Genomic DNA, 17054 nt, shown 5'->3' with positions numbered 1-17054 from the left:
AAGAACAGAGCTTCAGTAGAGTTGTCACCTCCAATGTATGTATGTTCCACGAAGTTGATTCTAGGAAGATTGAAGTCCCCTAGAATCAGGATATGAGAGAATCCGAGACGCGTAGAGCGAGTTAATCCTTCCAGCAGACGTTTATCATACTCGATGTCGGCAGTGGGCTTCCTGTAAATGACCCCAACTAGACGCCTCGAGGTGGTAGACAATCTTACTGAGCACCATACTGACTCATCAAGATTGAGAAACTCTTGATTGTGAAGTTGGTGCGCATCCAGGCATGACCGTATGTATAGTGCTACCCCACCCCCCATTCCTGTTTTTCTGTCGTTGCGAAATAAAGACATCCCAGTTATTGCTAGCTCCTGGTCCGTAAACTGAGACGTTATCCAAGTTTCGCATATTCCTATCAGATGGGCACCATTAGCGTTGCTAAGTCCACATAGCTCATCCATTTTGTTTGGCAAGCTCGCGGCGTTCGTGTATAGGCAGTTTATGCTTTCAATTTGGAACACGTGAGCTTCTTTCTGTTTGTCTATATGAGCCGTGTGTGAGTGGACAGGTAGCCTACTTATACGATGTTTACCGAGTTGGTAGTCCCTGTCCTTAACACGTTTTTTTTAATGATCAAGACAGTCCACGAGTGGAATTGTCAGCTCCAGCTTTCGTTTGTGCTTGATCCTGCTGTCGTGGGGCCTATCTGGATGCATATGGATGCCAGTTGGCAATCGACGTCTATTGGCACGAAATGCTTCCAGAGTTGCAGCCGCCATGTGGGAGGAGGGTAAGGTTATCTTCACTAGCCGGGGCCTATAGTCTCCGTCTCTCTTGGCTAGTCGCATTACCTGTTGGGTCAATATGTTCTTAAGTTTTAAGGAATGCTTAATGAATTTCCATTCCCGAATATCAGAGTTTGCTTGAGTTGGGTCCATATTTTCCGGCACACCTTGCACAATGATATTTCTTCCACGGAAAAACGCCTCGCGAGATTCCTTAGGGATGTTCCGGACGAGATTTCGTTCAGAATACGGTATGTCGGGCAGTATTCTTACGTTCCCATCGGACTTCAGTAAGTGACTGGCTAGCAGGACGTCCTCTACGTCGGAGGCATTCTTAAGTGTAACACGAAGCAGCCTCGGGTGGTTTAGGTGGTTAGAGTCCTTCCCCCGAGTGAGCCGTGTGACGGTCAAAGGCTCTATTCTAGGGAGTTCAAGCCTCTTGTATAATTCTCCCCAGAGCATCCTATCGTTTTTGTCCTGCAAACTGAGAGGAAGGTCGGGGTTGTCAATAAGGTTCATGATTATGACAGAGTCGTCACGAACCGTAATTGATTTCCCAGGTTTTCCAGGGCGTCTAGGTTTGGTATCCTGTTGTTTGGATGTCGAGGCGCGTTTTCGATTCCTGGGCTCAGTGATGACCGGGCGGACAGTCTTGGGGGTAGACTGTGCGGCCAAAGCATCAATTGATTTCCGCACGATACTTGGGACGTTCAGTTTCGGCGGGGACGCTTGGGCTTTATTACCCCTGTTAACGTGAGTCCAACCACCTACAGGATTTTTGGGAACCACTGTCTCATTCAAGGACCGTTCCCTGGGGGACCCAAGTTTACTGAAGGAGTCGATGACAGTCGATGTTAAGATGGTGCTGAGTTTCAGCACATCATCACTCGTGCTGTTAACAGCACCGTCGATAACCGACCTGTCAGTATCCTTTTTCTTATTTGCCCTATGCGTTCCAGTTTTGTTACCCGTCGTGATGCTATCATTTACCGAATTCTTAGACAACTTATCTCTCAGACCTGTCAGTAAAGTAATGATAGTACCCAACATAACTACCGTATCGGTGTTGCGGGTGACACATACCCACCTACGATCGGACTTGCTGAGTCTGCTATAGGCTGCTGCTGTTAGATCTGTACATGCTTCGTGGAACCAACCTTTGCAGTTGTCACATTGCATGCCAGATGTAACGGCAAAACGGCAACCAGGTCTTTTGCATGAATTTTTTATTTTGATCGTTTGTTACTTCTACTCTACGCCAATCCTCAAGTCCCACGATACCCTTAACCAGGCTGCTGAGTGATGATTTGCGAGCAGCCAGTCTCAACAACTGCATAGTAGTGGTATATGCAGCTTCGCCTAAATTCACAATGTACGTACCATTAGATAACTGTCAAAAGGGCTAGAGCTACAGCAATCTAATACTTTGGTCATTTACTTGCCCACCATTGAGACATTGTGTTAGGTTTGGTCTGATATATGTAGCTCTCAGAAATCAAACTCTTTGTCTCTACACGTAAATGTTATTCAAGTCTTTGAGGAGAACTGGAACATTTTTCAGTTTACTGAATAAAACTTAAATCAATAATAAACTAACTTTAACACATGGAGTAGTTTCGAGAAAATTTGCAATAATCGGTGGTATTTTGAGAGATAGGACGAAGAAATAGCCCTTTAAAACACCGTTATTCATATTCAATGTATTTTGAATCCCTTAAGCATTGGACAACGGAGCTAGATAGCGTTTGTTTGAGCAGATTCTTTTAAACTGTTAAGGGAAAATTTGTCGGGATGACTGATAGTGCCAATAAGGTAAGCATTTTTGCGATATAAATACTATTTTTCTGATGATGGTAACCAAAGAATTTCTTAATTAATTCAGGAAGCTCCTTCAGAACACATTAATATCAAAGTGCAAGGACAAGAAGGGTCAATTATTCACTTCAAGATACGGAAAAGCACACCTTTCAAGAAATTAATTACTGCTTACTGCGATCGATTAGTAAGCATTTGATCAGCATATACTCAATCTCCTTTAGGGCGTTAATCAGTCTGCTGTGCGGTTTTTTTTCGATGGAAACAGCGTTCATGAAACTGATACTCCTGGCTCGGTAAGTTAACCTTATAGTTCACATTAAAATTTATAGTTGGAAATGGAAGAAAATGATACCGTTGAGGTTTTCCAGGCACAAACTGGTGGATTGTAACTAAAGATTGCCCTCCCAGAACTATGTATACATTTCCCTGTTGTCTATGTGACATCCATAGATGATGGCTTGTCAAATCTTCAGCTACGCATTTTCTTTAATATTATAATTCTTGAAGATGTTTCATTACAAGTTTTTAATGTGAGTTTCAGGTTCTAGCGTGTTTGGGTGGTATCTTTTTAGTTCGACATACAATTAGGTAGCCCTTGCTAGAATACTGAATTTAGTAGTGTTACAACTACTTATAGTCACTACGTAAAGGTTTAGTGTATGCGCTGTCACACCTTTTGTGTTTAATATGGCGTTGGAATGGCCAGACAACGCATGGTGACTTGCTAGAAGTCAGCAGTCAACAGGTGGGATGTCATCACATCACTGTCTTGATTGCCAAAAGCAACTTATAGCGGAGTTGTAGAACCTATTCTTGTTTTTTGAGTCTTAATACCACTAACCTAGAACATCGATGACGGAGAGATTCAGGTAGGTAGCTCTCGTAAGTGCTTTAAAGGAATATATGTCATCATTTTTAAGACTTTATTACCAAACTACTGGATGCAAACCCCCTTTCTCAATAAGCTGATCGAAAAGTCGAATCAAATTTCCCTATAACGCATTTTCGGCCAGTGATCATCTGTCCCTAGCATGGTTAGACAAGGGTGTACCGAACGACTACATCTTTACAAATTTTCAAGTATTTGGGCCAGAGTTCGTGGTTCCCGACATGTTATAGCTACATATGGAAAAGATGTGATGGCTTTGAATCATTTTACTAGAGATCTGGTAGTTAGCGTAATACAATAAAGTGGACTGTTACAGGCTGTATTTGTGTGACGTTTCATGGTTTCTCAAAGTGGTCATCCGGTTTTCATACTGGGATTCGAAACTGGAAGTGGATGGACACCTGGGAATCGGACTTTGTGTTCGTATATAAGATACTCCTCATCCTGCATTTGAGTCATTACACTACTTACCTCACTTATCGTCAGAACTCTTAAAACACTAGTGGTTGCCCCCAAATGCCCTGGTACGGCCGAGAGTGGGGAGAGTTTATTCTCCTCGAAATGCTCTCATATGGCCACGCGAATATAAAGCCTCTGCCAGGGAAGTCCTACTGACTGCCTTCTCGTGGCGGGGGTGTTGTTCACAAAAGTGAGAGGACGAAAAGCGAATGTCCGGCGCTTTAACCGGGTTGGTGGACATGGAAAGTTCACCTAGGGGAGTTGGAAAACCCTGATTCCAAACCAATGGTGCACATGGGCTCCAGGATCCTGAAGGAACGAATGGCGTATGAACCAACTGTTGGTGACCGGCTACCATGGGACTGCATCTCCTCACGATGCTCCACTGCCTTGTGGACTAGACCTTTAGGTCCAAGGCTCCGGGTGTGGCCCCCTAAGAAAACCACCCGCTTCAGTCTGGGCACCTGGGCAGTATCACAGCCCTCACACAAATCGAATGAGGTTTGTGAGGCGCATATGTATTTGGTGCTTCCTTGTACCTATATTTATGTGTTTAAATAAAATAATAAAAAACCACAGAAATAAGGGGGAAGCATGCTTGTATAAAACATTCGGTACCAATGGCGCCGTAAAATCAAAGTGCTCTTGTACAGGATACTCAAACATCCTAGAGACTCATATGAGGCAGGTAGTTACATACTACGTTTATTGATTGAAAAGTAGTACCTCAAATCGATCCTGAGATTTGTAAGGAACTGTAAGGAAGGTTTACTGAACAAAAAATGATTATGCAGTCCTAAAATGTTTACTTCGAATTTTCACTTAATGCCAAATTGGTTCACAGAGATCCATTACCTTGAGTTGGTCGGTTCTGGTCCTTGTGATGCTGCCTCGATGGACTAACAGAACTTCACAAACCGAGTAGTCGTTTTCAATATGTCTGGAGCCATTGTATGTGATAGTTACGTGACGCGGCACCATGTGCATATAATTCCTATTAAGAAAAGCAAGCTTACCTAAATGTATATTGAAAGGTCGGAGGACTTAGTGCGAATGTTAATACTCCAAATGGCCACACCTCACATCAATAATTGGAGTTGTCAAGAAAATGGAGTAGTTTTATTATATACTGAAAACGAAATATCCATGTGACACTTGTCATACATCAAATTTTGAAAACTTTCCTGATTTGATGTCAGACTAGTCGGTCCACATAAATATCTCAACTCCAACCATTGTTGGTGTATGTACGGGTAAGACCAGACAGTGCTTTCTATGGCTTGTTACTTATGAAATAATGTAGGAGATTTATAGATCAGATGGTAGTATCCCTTGAGCTAGATAGTTCAAATGTAAAGTTTTCTTAGATATTCTGGAAAACATAATCAGCGGCTACTTTACATAATACTTTCTCTAATTCTATAAACACTAAGTCAATCTGTCCCGATAACCTTGTTCCTGATAGGTCGTCTTCACTTACGTCTGTCACCCCTCGTGTAGCATAAACTACCGGCCAAAGTACTCCAACCATTTCTGTCCTAGGGTCTCCTTTCCAGTTGTTTCAAGTGCTGTTCATTCTTTTGATGTCTGCCTACGATTCCCAGCTCAATATGTCCTTTGGTCAGCTTCAGGATTCCACGTTGGGGCTTACCTCGTGATACAGTTTGGTGATTTCTGCTGTGCCCTATCCACCTCCAGCGTTTTTTCCTAGTTTCTTCAGCTGGGACCTGGTTTGTTGTTGATGGTATCTGGCCAATGGGTCTGGACTATCTTGGATAGACGACTGTTTACAAATACGTGTATTTCCTTGGCGTTGGTTGTAGTTGCTCTCCACACGTCAGCTCAGTACAGTAGGACTGTTTTAAAATTTGTATTGAATATTCTGACTTTGGTTTTGTCTAGGAAGTGTTTAGAGTTCCAGATGTTCGTCACTTGTAGAGATGCTGTCCTTACCTTGTCGATCCGTGCTTTCATATCTGCATCAAATCCCCCTCGCCTATCAATACTGCCGCCCAGGTGTGTTAAAATTCCTAATTCTTCCAGATCTCCATCAAGTGTGATTTGGTTGGTGCTTTCTGTGTTGTATTTTAGGAACTTTTTGCCCTGTGAATGTTGGAGCCTACTTTTGAAGAGGCTGCTGCTATACTAGTTGTTCTCATCTGTATTTGTCGGTGTGCATGGGATAGAAGGGCTAGGTGATCTGCTAAGTCTAAACCTTCTAGTTGTATCCAAGCCGTCCACTGTATTCCGTGCTACCCCTCAGATGTCGAGTTCTTCATAATCCATTCAGCCACCAGAAGAAAGAGGAAAGGAGAGATTAAGTAGCTTTGTCTGACTCCGGCTCTCACTTGGAATACATCTATCGGCTGTTTTCCATGCACGACTTTGCGGTGTAGTCTGTTGTATGGATTCCGTATGATGTTGACGATTTACTCAGATACCCCATAGTGTCGAATATAGTTCCATTAGATTCTTCTATCCACGCTGTAAAACGCTTCCTCATGGTCAAGGAATTTGATGTATAGTGACGAGTTCCATTCGATTGTCTTGTTTAACAGTGGTTCTCGACTTCCATGATGAGGCATCATAACTCTTCTAAATGAAGATTCTTCTACACTCTGAGGGTAGTTGGAGTGGATTTTTTATGATCAGCTCTGTTCTAGCAAGGTTACCTTCACAGGTCTTATTATTTTTACATGGCATTGTACGCCTGTTTTCTTCGGTTGACCTCTGATTGTGTGATTTGATCTTATAATGAAAAGGTGGTATTTACGATAATGATCATCCAGTGCTCACTTTGTTGTGTTTACCAAGTTCAAGTAGTCCATGAGCACTATTCACCCCAAGCTGATATCCATTGTATAATCAGTACAGGCTGGACTGTTGTTTGTCTTTTACCATCAATGAACAAATTTAACTCAAAAAAAGAATAGGAAAATGCAAATACTAGTTCTTCAGAAATCATTTGTCAGCTACAATCTAACTAACCAACCTCAGGTCATTATTTTCATGTAATCGCACCAGTTAATATCTGCCATATTCTCCCAAAGCCCTTTACTCCATTTCCCCCTTTAACCAAAAACGTTAACAAATTCATCCATCTCAAAGCAAACCACTCTATTTGTATAAAAACTAGCAGTAAAATAAGAATATCTGATTACGGTGTTTTCTGAACATAAAAAAAGTGGCATAGTAGATAAAACGATTAAATAACTTATAAATATTTTCGCATAGCATAGTTTTTGTTAGACTAGCGGAATACTTGTGTTAATTAAAGTTGTAGCTATAAAATAATTCGTTAAAAATACTCAGTATCATGTTTTTATGAACTGATTCATTATTAATAGCTTTATTGAATGTAAATAAAATTGTATTCCAGCAGATCATGCTCCAATAAGCGCCAATAACAGACGACGATAATCTCTTGACGTTTCATCCTACAGAGAGTGAGAAGTAAACAAATTTATGCCGTTTAATTTTAATAAATTACCATTGATTGCCTACAATGAAGCCGGTTAAAAATTTATAGAAATATGGACCGTAAATGTTGGTCCCACGTTTAATTTGATGATAAGTAATTTTACTACAGAAGTGACACATTGGGAATTGTTCTTGTGTTTGAGTCAGGTATAATTTCCTATTGGTCCAGTTTTTCTCACTTCATATCAGCAGAGTGATATTAAAAGATGAGTGGTAACATAGTCGAAATGATAGTAGTTTGTGAGTTTTTTCCAACTACTGGCCCAAGTGTTTGATTTTCTTTACAACACAAATTTACGTTATCTGATAATATCTTTGTGAGACAGACGCACATCTGTACGCATTTGGTAGGTAGCGCAGTTTATTATGTTGTCAACTTACAAAACACGATAAAAACGCTTGACTCTTTATTCATAAGTAGTGATAAACTTATTTTGAAGAGAAACGCTGCTTATTTCCTGTAAGTCCTACTCACTGCCTTCTCGTGATGGGGTTGTTGTTTACGAAATTGAGAGGACGAAAAGCGAATGTCCGGCGCTTTAACCGGGTTGGTGGATATAGAGGATCCACCTAGGGGAGTTGGAAAACCCTGATTCCAAACCAATGGTGCACATGGGCCCCAGTATCCTGAAGGAACGAATAGCGTATGAATCAATGGTTGGTCACTGGCTACCATGGGACTGCATCTCCTCACAATGCTCCACTGCCTTGTGGATCAGACCTTTAATTCAAAGGCTTCGAGTGTGGTCCCTTAAGAAAACCACCTGCTTCAGCACCTGGGCAGTATCACAGCCCTCACACAAATCAAATGAAATTTGTGCGGCGCATATATATCTGGTACTCCTTTGTATCAATATTTATATGCTTAAATAAATAATAAATAAAACTTCCTGTAATTCGGTCACGTATGCAGTCAATCAGGTACGTGGACTGAACTCATACGTTCATTATTCAACTTTAAATTATGTTTAGTATTATTGTTATGAGAAAACTTGGTGGTGGTTCAGTACTTTTGACATTGTCTTCAAATTTACCTGTTATGGTTATGCATTTGTAGTACAGCTTTACAATGTGACAGTTGTATGAATAAATAGGTTTAGATTCAACGGTTGTTGAATTATTTTTACGAATAATTAGGTACATATAAGTAATCAGGCCATAATGATTGTTATAGTAACACTATACTAACACTCACTTTTGTCGAACAACCCAACTAAAATACTCGTGGAATCCAAGTTAGAAATGAAGATTTACCCAAAGAACAGTTCTATTGGCATAAAATATATGTAAATTAGTTACAAACCTCAACTCATGAAGCATCTGTGGGGGTTAGTGTGTCTATATCCATTTGGAAGATAACGCTTCCTGCTACAATTTTATAAATGTGAATTACAACATATGATAGCGTAAATTGCAGCCGGTAACTGTGTCTAAAGTTAATAATGACTATCAACAGTCAAACGGAGACTATGAACACAAAAGTATGGAAGTTGTTGAGTTTAAAAGGACATCCAAGAAAGGCAGAAAAAACTGAATTTAGCTGTTACAAGTGTTATGAACATGTAATTACGATAATAAGTAGGGTAAATAATAATTTATGTAAGTACAGCAAAGATACGATGCACCATATGCTCACAGGAAATGGGACTGGTTACTAAATATTAATAAGTAGTATAAGTTATCACACAAAGAGGAGTTGAATAAGCAGAGAATGAGAACATTAAGGACGTCCAAACTTGTGCAACGCGAGCAGTTGCCTCGAAGTCTGTATGTAATTTACTTTCCAATAAGAGCACTTATTAAGTCAGGAATCGTTCTGGGTGTAGATCAGTTTGCTTTTACACTTAATGTGTAGCTACATAAAGCATTGCACGTATTCTCACAATCTATACTCAACCGTCCTGAAAAGTGTAAAATGGCCTGTAGATTATATATATAGCGGTTAGATTTCAATAAGAATTGCCAATGTTCACTTAATAAATGTTATTCATACTTACATGTATGCATGCTTCCAATGTTTTCCCTTTTAAACTATGAAACTCTTTTTTAATTTGTCCCATATCAACTTCACAACGAGATACAATAATACGAATAAGGGTCCTGTCATCTGTTCCAGCACCTTTCATGGCTTTTAGTAGTTTCGCTGCAAAATATCGTGGTTTATTTTGTATACAACGAACTGAAATGAAATTGAAATAGTGAAAAACTTGATAATGAACACCATATAAGGATTATTTGATTCAAAGATTATATCGATGAACAGCTAACAAGAGTTTAACTTGAATACAACTACCATTCAATACTCTGGTGATTAAAGATTTCATCAAATAATTTTAAATTATGTGGTCATCATTATTTATCAGCTCATAATTTATGTTAGAAAAAATGATGGTTAGCATTACTTACCGATAGAGAGTAAGGCACTGAGTGTATGCCCATGCATTTCTGATTTTAAAGCATCTTCCATATTACGCTTACCAAGTGATGTATATTCATTGAATACAGCTCTTAAGTGAGCATAGGATCGCGTAACCAAGATGTGAATGAATCTAGTTTGTATAGATATTGAAAAAGTTACTTTTAAGTGTTTGTCATAAAAAAATCGATGTTGTGTAAGTCATCAAACTGGCTTTCATTTATTGGAGGATGACATTTATTTAATATGATAACGGTGTACTTATTTCCCTTATTAGTTTTTGGGACTGAAACATAAGTAGAAAGTAAAAAAGGTGACTAATATGATAGAACTATGAACTTGACTTTATTGTATTACATTCTGGCCTTTTAACTATATTGTCAGTCAGTTGTGATTGAGTCAAATATATTTAGTTCAAACATCAGATGTGCTGTTCACGTTTAGTTACTTCATTGTAGTTCACACTAATCACGTTTAATTCTCTATTATATCAAAAACTAATGATGATTAGAGCATGCTTTCAGTTAAAGTCAAATTCAATTAAAATGAACTCTGATTTAAAATTGTGACTGATCACAATCACATATACAATGATATAAACATCCGGTTTATGTCAGTTAATTCTTTTTCTCATTTCAGAATGCTTCAATTTTATAAAATTGCTTCATTATACTGATATCGACTTAGGAAACAATACACTTACTTTGATTCGTCTGTTCCTATTTTTTGCTCCCCTGCTCTATATAGATCTTCCGCGTCTCTCCGTGCAAGATTCGTATCTACAAATGTAGATTCGTCTCTATTTGCTTGCAGCAAAGCAATACATATACGTTTAAAATGGTGTGTAGTATCATTGTCGACATCTTTTTCTAAGTTACGTCCATTGAGTACTGAAATTATATGAAAAAATTAGCTAATAGTTAAAAAGCGAAGAAATAATTTATAGTTTACACGACTGACTGAATTTAGTAACTGGAGCCCAAGAATCATTGGGACATCTCTGAAATGCACAGTCAAGTCTCCGTCAGGACGACAGAATAAGCAACAATAAATCTGTAGAACCAATTATGTATATCTCAAGTTCATCAGAGAGTGGTACCAATATTAGAAGCTTTTTGATGGGTTAACGATAAATCAGATAAATATATCATACACATGCCAAACTCATTGTAAAGCAGTGACTTGATGGTTGAGACATGGTTGAGACACCTACTGATCCATAGGTTTGAACTTCGCTTTGATATTTGTAGACAAGTAGTATCATTAATTCTTACACTGGGATTTAAGTAGCTCATGTTTGCTTTGTGGGTAAACTTGGTTATGGACAAATTGGTAAGATGGAATCAGATGAGAAAAGTTTAGTTTGTATGAAATCGATCAGAATGATATTCCAAATGCGTATTCACATGATAAGTTATTAATTCTGATAATTAGAAGTATTCGAATTAACATGCTACTTAAGAGTTCTCGAAATATTGCAATTCAAGACAGATGGAACTAGATGAGCACAAATGAACATATTATATTTGTAATTCGTAATAAGCGCGCAACCAAGTACAAAGGAATAATTAGTTCTTACAAATGCCATATTAATCTAATATCAAATACTGCACAGTTCAATTTACACAAGTCTAACTGTAAGTAGATCATATAAAAGTGATGTATTCACACATCATTTAGATTTATTTATGGATTAAATAAGTCCTCATCAACAGTTTTTGGTTTTCACTAAGCGTCGTCAGATTCAGGGTCTTAATATCAAACATATTCCAGTCAAGTATTCCGCAGACATAAGAATGTCAGACATAACACCAATAAAGATTGATAAAAATCCATTGCGTAAATTACTAAAATTTGAGAACTACAATGTTTTTGATAATGTACGAATTTCAAATAAATAAATATACACTGATTAAAGTTTATATGCATAGGTATATGTACCTAATATCCAGTGAAATGCTTTGAATTACCAATATATATCGAATGATAATGAATAAGCCTACCAACTTCGAACAGTTATACATCATGTATACATATTTTTTATTTATATCCGAAAAGCTGTATGGTCGTGTTTAATATAAGTCAGTAGAAAAGTTAAGTATAACAAGGTCACTGAATGTTTACATAGAACAACTGTCCAATCATCCTAAGATATTCACTTAGAAATGTTATATTAAGATTTAAATTTGTTGTAACTAACAAATAAGTCATGATTTTTGAAGTAGCAAGATTTCTTCACTTCATCGATTGATATTACTTTCAATCTATGTACACACTAAATCAGTACATATCAATTTGAACATAGTATGGTGTGGTCTACTTATATCCTAATAAGTAGTATATGGTGATGGTTAGACATAGAATGTATTTTGTCAGAAGACCGATAAGGAAAGAACTGAAATGAAGTGCAATTGGTAGGGAAATGCATAAACAATGAAATTAGAGAAGATGGATTGATATTTACAGAAGGAACAGTGAAGATTGAAACAATTGATTGTTATTTTGCAAATTAACTGTTTGCTGTATGGTTATCAGATCTTTGTAAGATAGTTTGTAATTTGAACTTAATTACATTCCATTGTCCCTCGGTCGTGTTCTTGTTCATTACAATAATAATTAGTATTCATTCTATTGTACATTGATTTGCTATAAATTATTTAAGGGTCTGAAAAGAATGATAGCTTCTTTTTTTCTTTACTACTTTAAATGAAAGATAGTAACATTTAAGCATCTTTTTCTAGAAGATGGATTATTATTCATACGTTACTACTAATAAACATTCATTACATTTTATTTAGTAGGTTACAACAAAATAGGTGACCTTCATATTATTTCAACCTTAAATTTATTCAATATTATTATTTATTTAAATTACTAGTTATCCTAAACATCAATGGGAAGATTCAAATAAACAATACTAAATAAATTTAATAGATAGTTTTGAAAGGAAGAAATTAATTGAGTTAAACGAATTTAATAAAAATGTAATTTATAGAGTTGAGTTACTAAAATCTCCACAAAACCCCTTCTGATAAAAATGTAATTGTCAGAAGGGGTTTTGTGGAGATTTTTTTACTAATTTTATAGTTGAATTCATGAGTCATTTGACGTTAGACCACCATGGTAAACCTGAAAGCGTTGGACGGCCGTTTCGTCCTATTGTGGGACTTCTCATCAGTGCGCATCCACGATCCCGTCTCGCGAGATTCGAATCCAGGACCTAACAGTCACGCGCGCGTAATGTAATTGCGGGTCGATATAATACAAAATACAAAGTTATTTATGCGTAACATCGATTAGAAATTAAGGTTTAATAACCACGATATAATGACGTCACGTGAATAGCTCTTTTCTACGTATTTTATATGTATAATACTGTATAATTAAACTAATTACTAGTTCACTTGCTGTTTGCTTGTATCTTTCCATTATTATTTAGGACTGCAATTGATCAGTTATTGATTAGTTATTCCCAAAAGTTTATATAGTGTGTTAGATTGATCGTACTAACGCTTGAGAAGTATGTCAACAAATTTACAATAGATGATATGAAGAGATGTGGATAGTTCGAAATTGATTTTCCCACCAAACTAATATCACACAGAGAATTATCGAAAATCAATGGATATTGAATAATTGTTTCGTTCTAATTTAAGACTTCTCAATTACGTTACACTAGGTTTATAGTAGAAGTAAAACTAAGTATTTTATTTATGATTTTTAATAGTTCGTATTAAGCAAAAACTTGTTTTCCCAATTCTATAGGGTTAGATGTAAACTTTATAAAAGGAAGTGAATATAACCGGTTTATAGTATCTATAAGTGTATGTATCTTACCGTTGTTGATATTCAGTGCTACACTTCATTACTCACAATGAACATGAGTAAATTTTAAGTGAATCACCTCGATATTGTACTTTAGTTACAAATTTTAGTAAAGATAAGTTATAGCTAAGACAGGGATCCTAAGAAGCCCATTGAAAAAACGTTCTGTCGTAAGTACAAGGTTATGAATGTAAAATAGTGATGTTGTAAAGTGGAAAACTCCAAGTGAATCCTTATATTTCTATGATTCTTCAGCTAGTCCAAGTTCACACTGTTTAATTATTTTCATAAATAGGATCAAATACACCGGAAAATAGCAAACAATTTTTGAATAGTTTAAAATTAATCATAGTGACTCTTTCTTTTAACTACTGACCACATTCAGTAATTCATAACAAAATGTATTTGGTAAACAGAGATGGATAGTAGCTAGCCATGCTTGTGAATTAAGGCTATATCGAGGCAATACGCACAGTATGCACATATGCCAATTAGAGACTGACCAGTTGCAGTCCTAACACATCAATGGGAAGATTCAAACAAACAATACTAAATGAATTTAAAATGTATTTGGTTTTACGAACTAATAACTTACATTTTGGATAAACATCCTTGATTCTTTTGATTTGCTCGTTTGTCCTTGAACAAAGAATTTCAATCAATGCATCTTCATCAGTACCAGCTCCTCTCATTGCTCTACGAAGTTCAATTGCATCAAATTCCGCTGGTGAATAACACAACGCGATCACACAGTCTTCTAAGTGACTATGTAATTCAGACTTAAATTTGGCAAATAAATCTTTTCCATACATTGATTTGTATTTTTGTACGATCATTACACGTTGATCAACAGTTCGATGACCCATTACTTCGATGATCTCTTTTTCATTTGCTCCTAATCCAGCCATAGCCTTTTTTAAACGTTCACAGTCTCGTTCAACACAGAAATTAGGTGTTGCTCTTAAAGTTGGCTCCATCTAAAATTAATTGATTCGATATCAGTGAATAAGTAAGCTGTAGAATTATTTACAGTGTTGTTGATGTTTATTGAATATTTATTGTTTACTTAGACTAATAATTAACAAATTAAAACGAAATAACTCCAGAATAATGTGAATTCACCGGAAATAAGAGTGTACCAGTGGAAAGAATTTATAGGGGAAAAAGCCTATAATTTTAAAAGGAATTAATAATTCACCAGTAGTATTCGATAGATCCATATAATCATTAATCGTTCCAGTGATCAAAAATCCTTTGCTACTTCACATTCATTAAAATAAATGTACAGTATATGCTCAATTTGAACAAAATGTTCGAGTGGAACTGAATAAAATAATGATATCCAAAACTCTTGTTAACATAATTATCTACTGCAGACCTCTCACTCGTAAGATGTACAAATGGGAATGATATTAAAACACACCTGTTGCCCACTCGATCAATCCACTCACCTCAATGAAATCTCAATAAATTAGAAGATACCAGAGAGAACGGTATGAAATTCATGCAATCTACCAACATTTAGAATACCATAAACTAATCAGTCTTGAACAGCAAACTAGTGGAAATATTTGTAACCTATACACCACATAAGTAAAATAAATTCGCATTCTCACTCAAAAGTTATGTCCACAGTTGATTCATAGAACAGTCATTGAAATTAATTATTCAACTAACAATAATAATAATAATAACATACTATATCTTCGTGTGGAGCTGATTCAGCAAACCCATAAACTCTGCATGAGCCTGAAAACTCATTCGACTGAGATGAAATTGGAGTGGGAAAATCATTAAACATCGGGTATACAGATCCTCGATTTGTGTTCACTGGGTCGTTACTAAACGAACATCCACCTGATGGTGGTATAGTTGGGCAATAGTTTGTTTGGAAATTTTGTGAAGTAGGATTTCCAGCAATATAAGGACTTTGCATTTGACTTGCATAATCAATATTGTATGAGGTTGTACCTGGTACATATGATGTAGCAGATGGATTATTGCCATAAGAAGGATTTGTATAACCTTGTTGGTTTGGAAATGGAGCAGTTGGATTGTTCAAACGCTGATCGGGAAAACCACCAGGAGCATTGTAAGGTGTATTATTGAAATTTGCTCCTGACTGTCCATCGAACCCACTCATTGTAGGTGCTGGATATCCAATTGTGTTTGAATTTGCAAAACCTCCTGATGGTATGCCAGAATATCCTCCAGAAGACATTCCTGGATATGTACTTGTGTTTGAACTCGGCAAACCCCCAGACGAATCAGGATATCCCCCTGGAGTCATTCCTGGATAACCTGCAGAAGACATACCAGGATAACCTGGATTAGGCTGTTGGGGATTATGTAAGTTCCATGCTGAAAGATCTGAAAAGTTTGGATCCATTTATCAAGGTGATTTGATTAAAATGAGAGAGCTAAGGACTTAACTAACAATAAATTGATTTGTTTTACAAGGTCACTCATATGATCAGTTATTGGTTAAAATAAAAAAAATAGCATTTAGGACTGGTTAAATAGACCAATGGAGAAAGACAAACAACCTTCACAATGTAAAATTTTCGTAGATCAAATTAAACTAGTATTCTGTATTGTATTCATAGAAATATCTTATGACATTTGATTTCATGTTTTAAGAAAGTGAATGGAATTCTAGTTCCATATTTTCAGTTTCGTTCAGAGACATTCAAAAAGAAAATGCTACACTATAGGAACTTTTAAATAAACTTTAAAAATTATATCTACATTATGTTCACCATGGAGTTGAACACACCGGTTCTAATCAGTGGCTGAAGAACAGATGAATTTTACTTGGTTAATTGTCCCTTAGTGTATACAGTATCAGAGAAGTGGGATTCAGTATTATTACAACAAGATCTAGGAACTTGCATCACTTCAAAATGACATACATCAGCTTAGCAAAAGATTTATTGTAACTCAAACATTTACAGTTAGATTCTTATTAGACTAAACCTTAGCGTTTTTTCTTATATCCATGCATATTTACAACGTCAAGCAATATTCATCAAAAACTTGGAACATATATTCAGTACTATTGTCAAACACTTCCAGTGAATAGTTCAGATGAATAATAAAAATCACAGTACACATTCCACACATACTCTTAACTTAGAGATATACTAAGATGGATAGTGGATAGCAATGAAATCCAGGACGCGCGTTTCATCCTATTTGGGACTCGTCAGCTGGGTGTACCTGCATCTCAGAGTTGATGTTCACTATGGAACTCTCTGATTATAATGCTTGTGAATCAAGGCAATATCGAGGCGATATGCACAGTATGCACATATGTCAATAAGTGACTGATCAATTGTAGTCCTAAAAATCAATGGGAAGATTCAATTAAACAATACCAAGTGAA

The 17054-nt window shown here is 36.7% G+C and overlaps 2 protein-coding genes across 2 annotated transcripts; one reads left to right on the top strand and one right to left on the bottom strand.

Moving 5' to 3' along the window:
- Nucleotides 1–2535: 2535 nt before the first annotated feature.
- Smp_045510 (ubiquitin-like protein sumo/smt3-related) lies at nt 2536–3114 on the top strand. The gene is made up of 4 exons (XM_018796599.1): nt 2536–2594; nt 2665–2784; nt 2822–2893; nt 2930–3114. Exons 1-4 carry the CDS (start codon nt 2574–2576, stop codon nt 2987–2989), a joined length of 273 nt encoding a protein of 90 aa, XP_018651724.1. The 5' UTR covers nt 2536–2573; the 3' UTR covers nt 2990–3114.
- A 3674-nt stretch (nt 3115–6788) lies between these two features.
- Nucleotides 6789–16058, bottom strand: Smp_045500 (putative annexin; the record flags this gene model as incomplete). Its single annotated transcript, XM_018796596.1, has 6 exons — nt 6789–7385; nt 9426–9607; nt 9835–9977; nt 10548–10734; nt 14265–14646; nt 15369–16058. The coding sequence occupies 6 exons, from the start codon at nt 16056–16058 to the stop codon at nt 7332–7334; spliced, it is 1638 nt and encodes a 545-aa protein (XP_018651723.1). The 3' UTR covers nt 6789–7331.
- Between the last annotated feature and the right edge of the window lie 996 nt (nt 16059–17054).

This window comes from Schistosoma mansoni, chromosome 4 (genome assembly GCF_000237925.1).
Source record: "Schistosoma mansoni strain Puerto Rico chromosome 4, complete genome".
NCBI lineage: Eukaryota > Metazoa > Platyhelminthes > Trematoda > Strigeidida > Schistosomatidae > Schistosoma > Schistosoma mansoni.
Note: the sequence above shows the minus strand (reverse complement) of the source record. Positions and strands in the feature narration are given on the sequence as shown.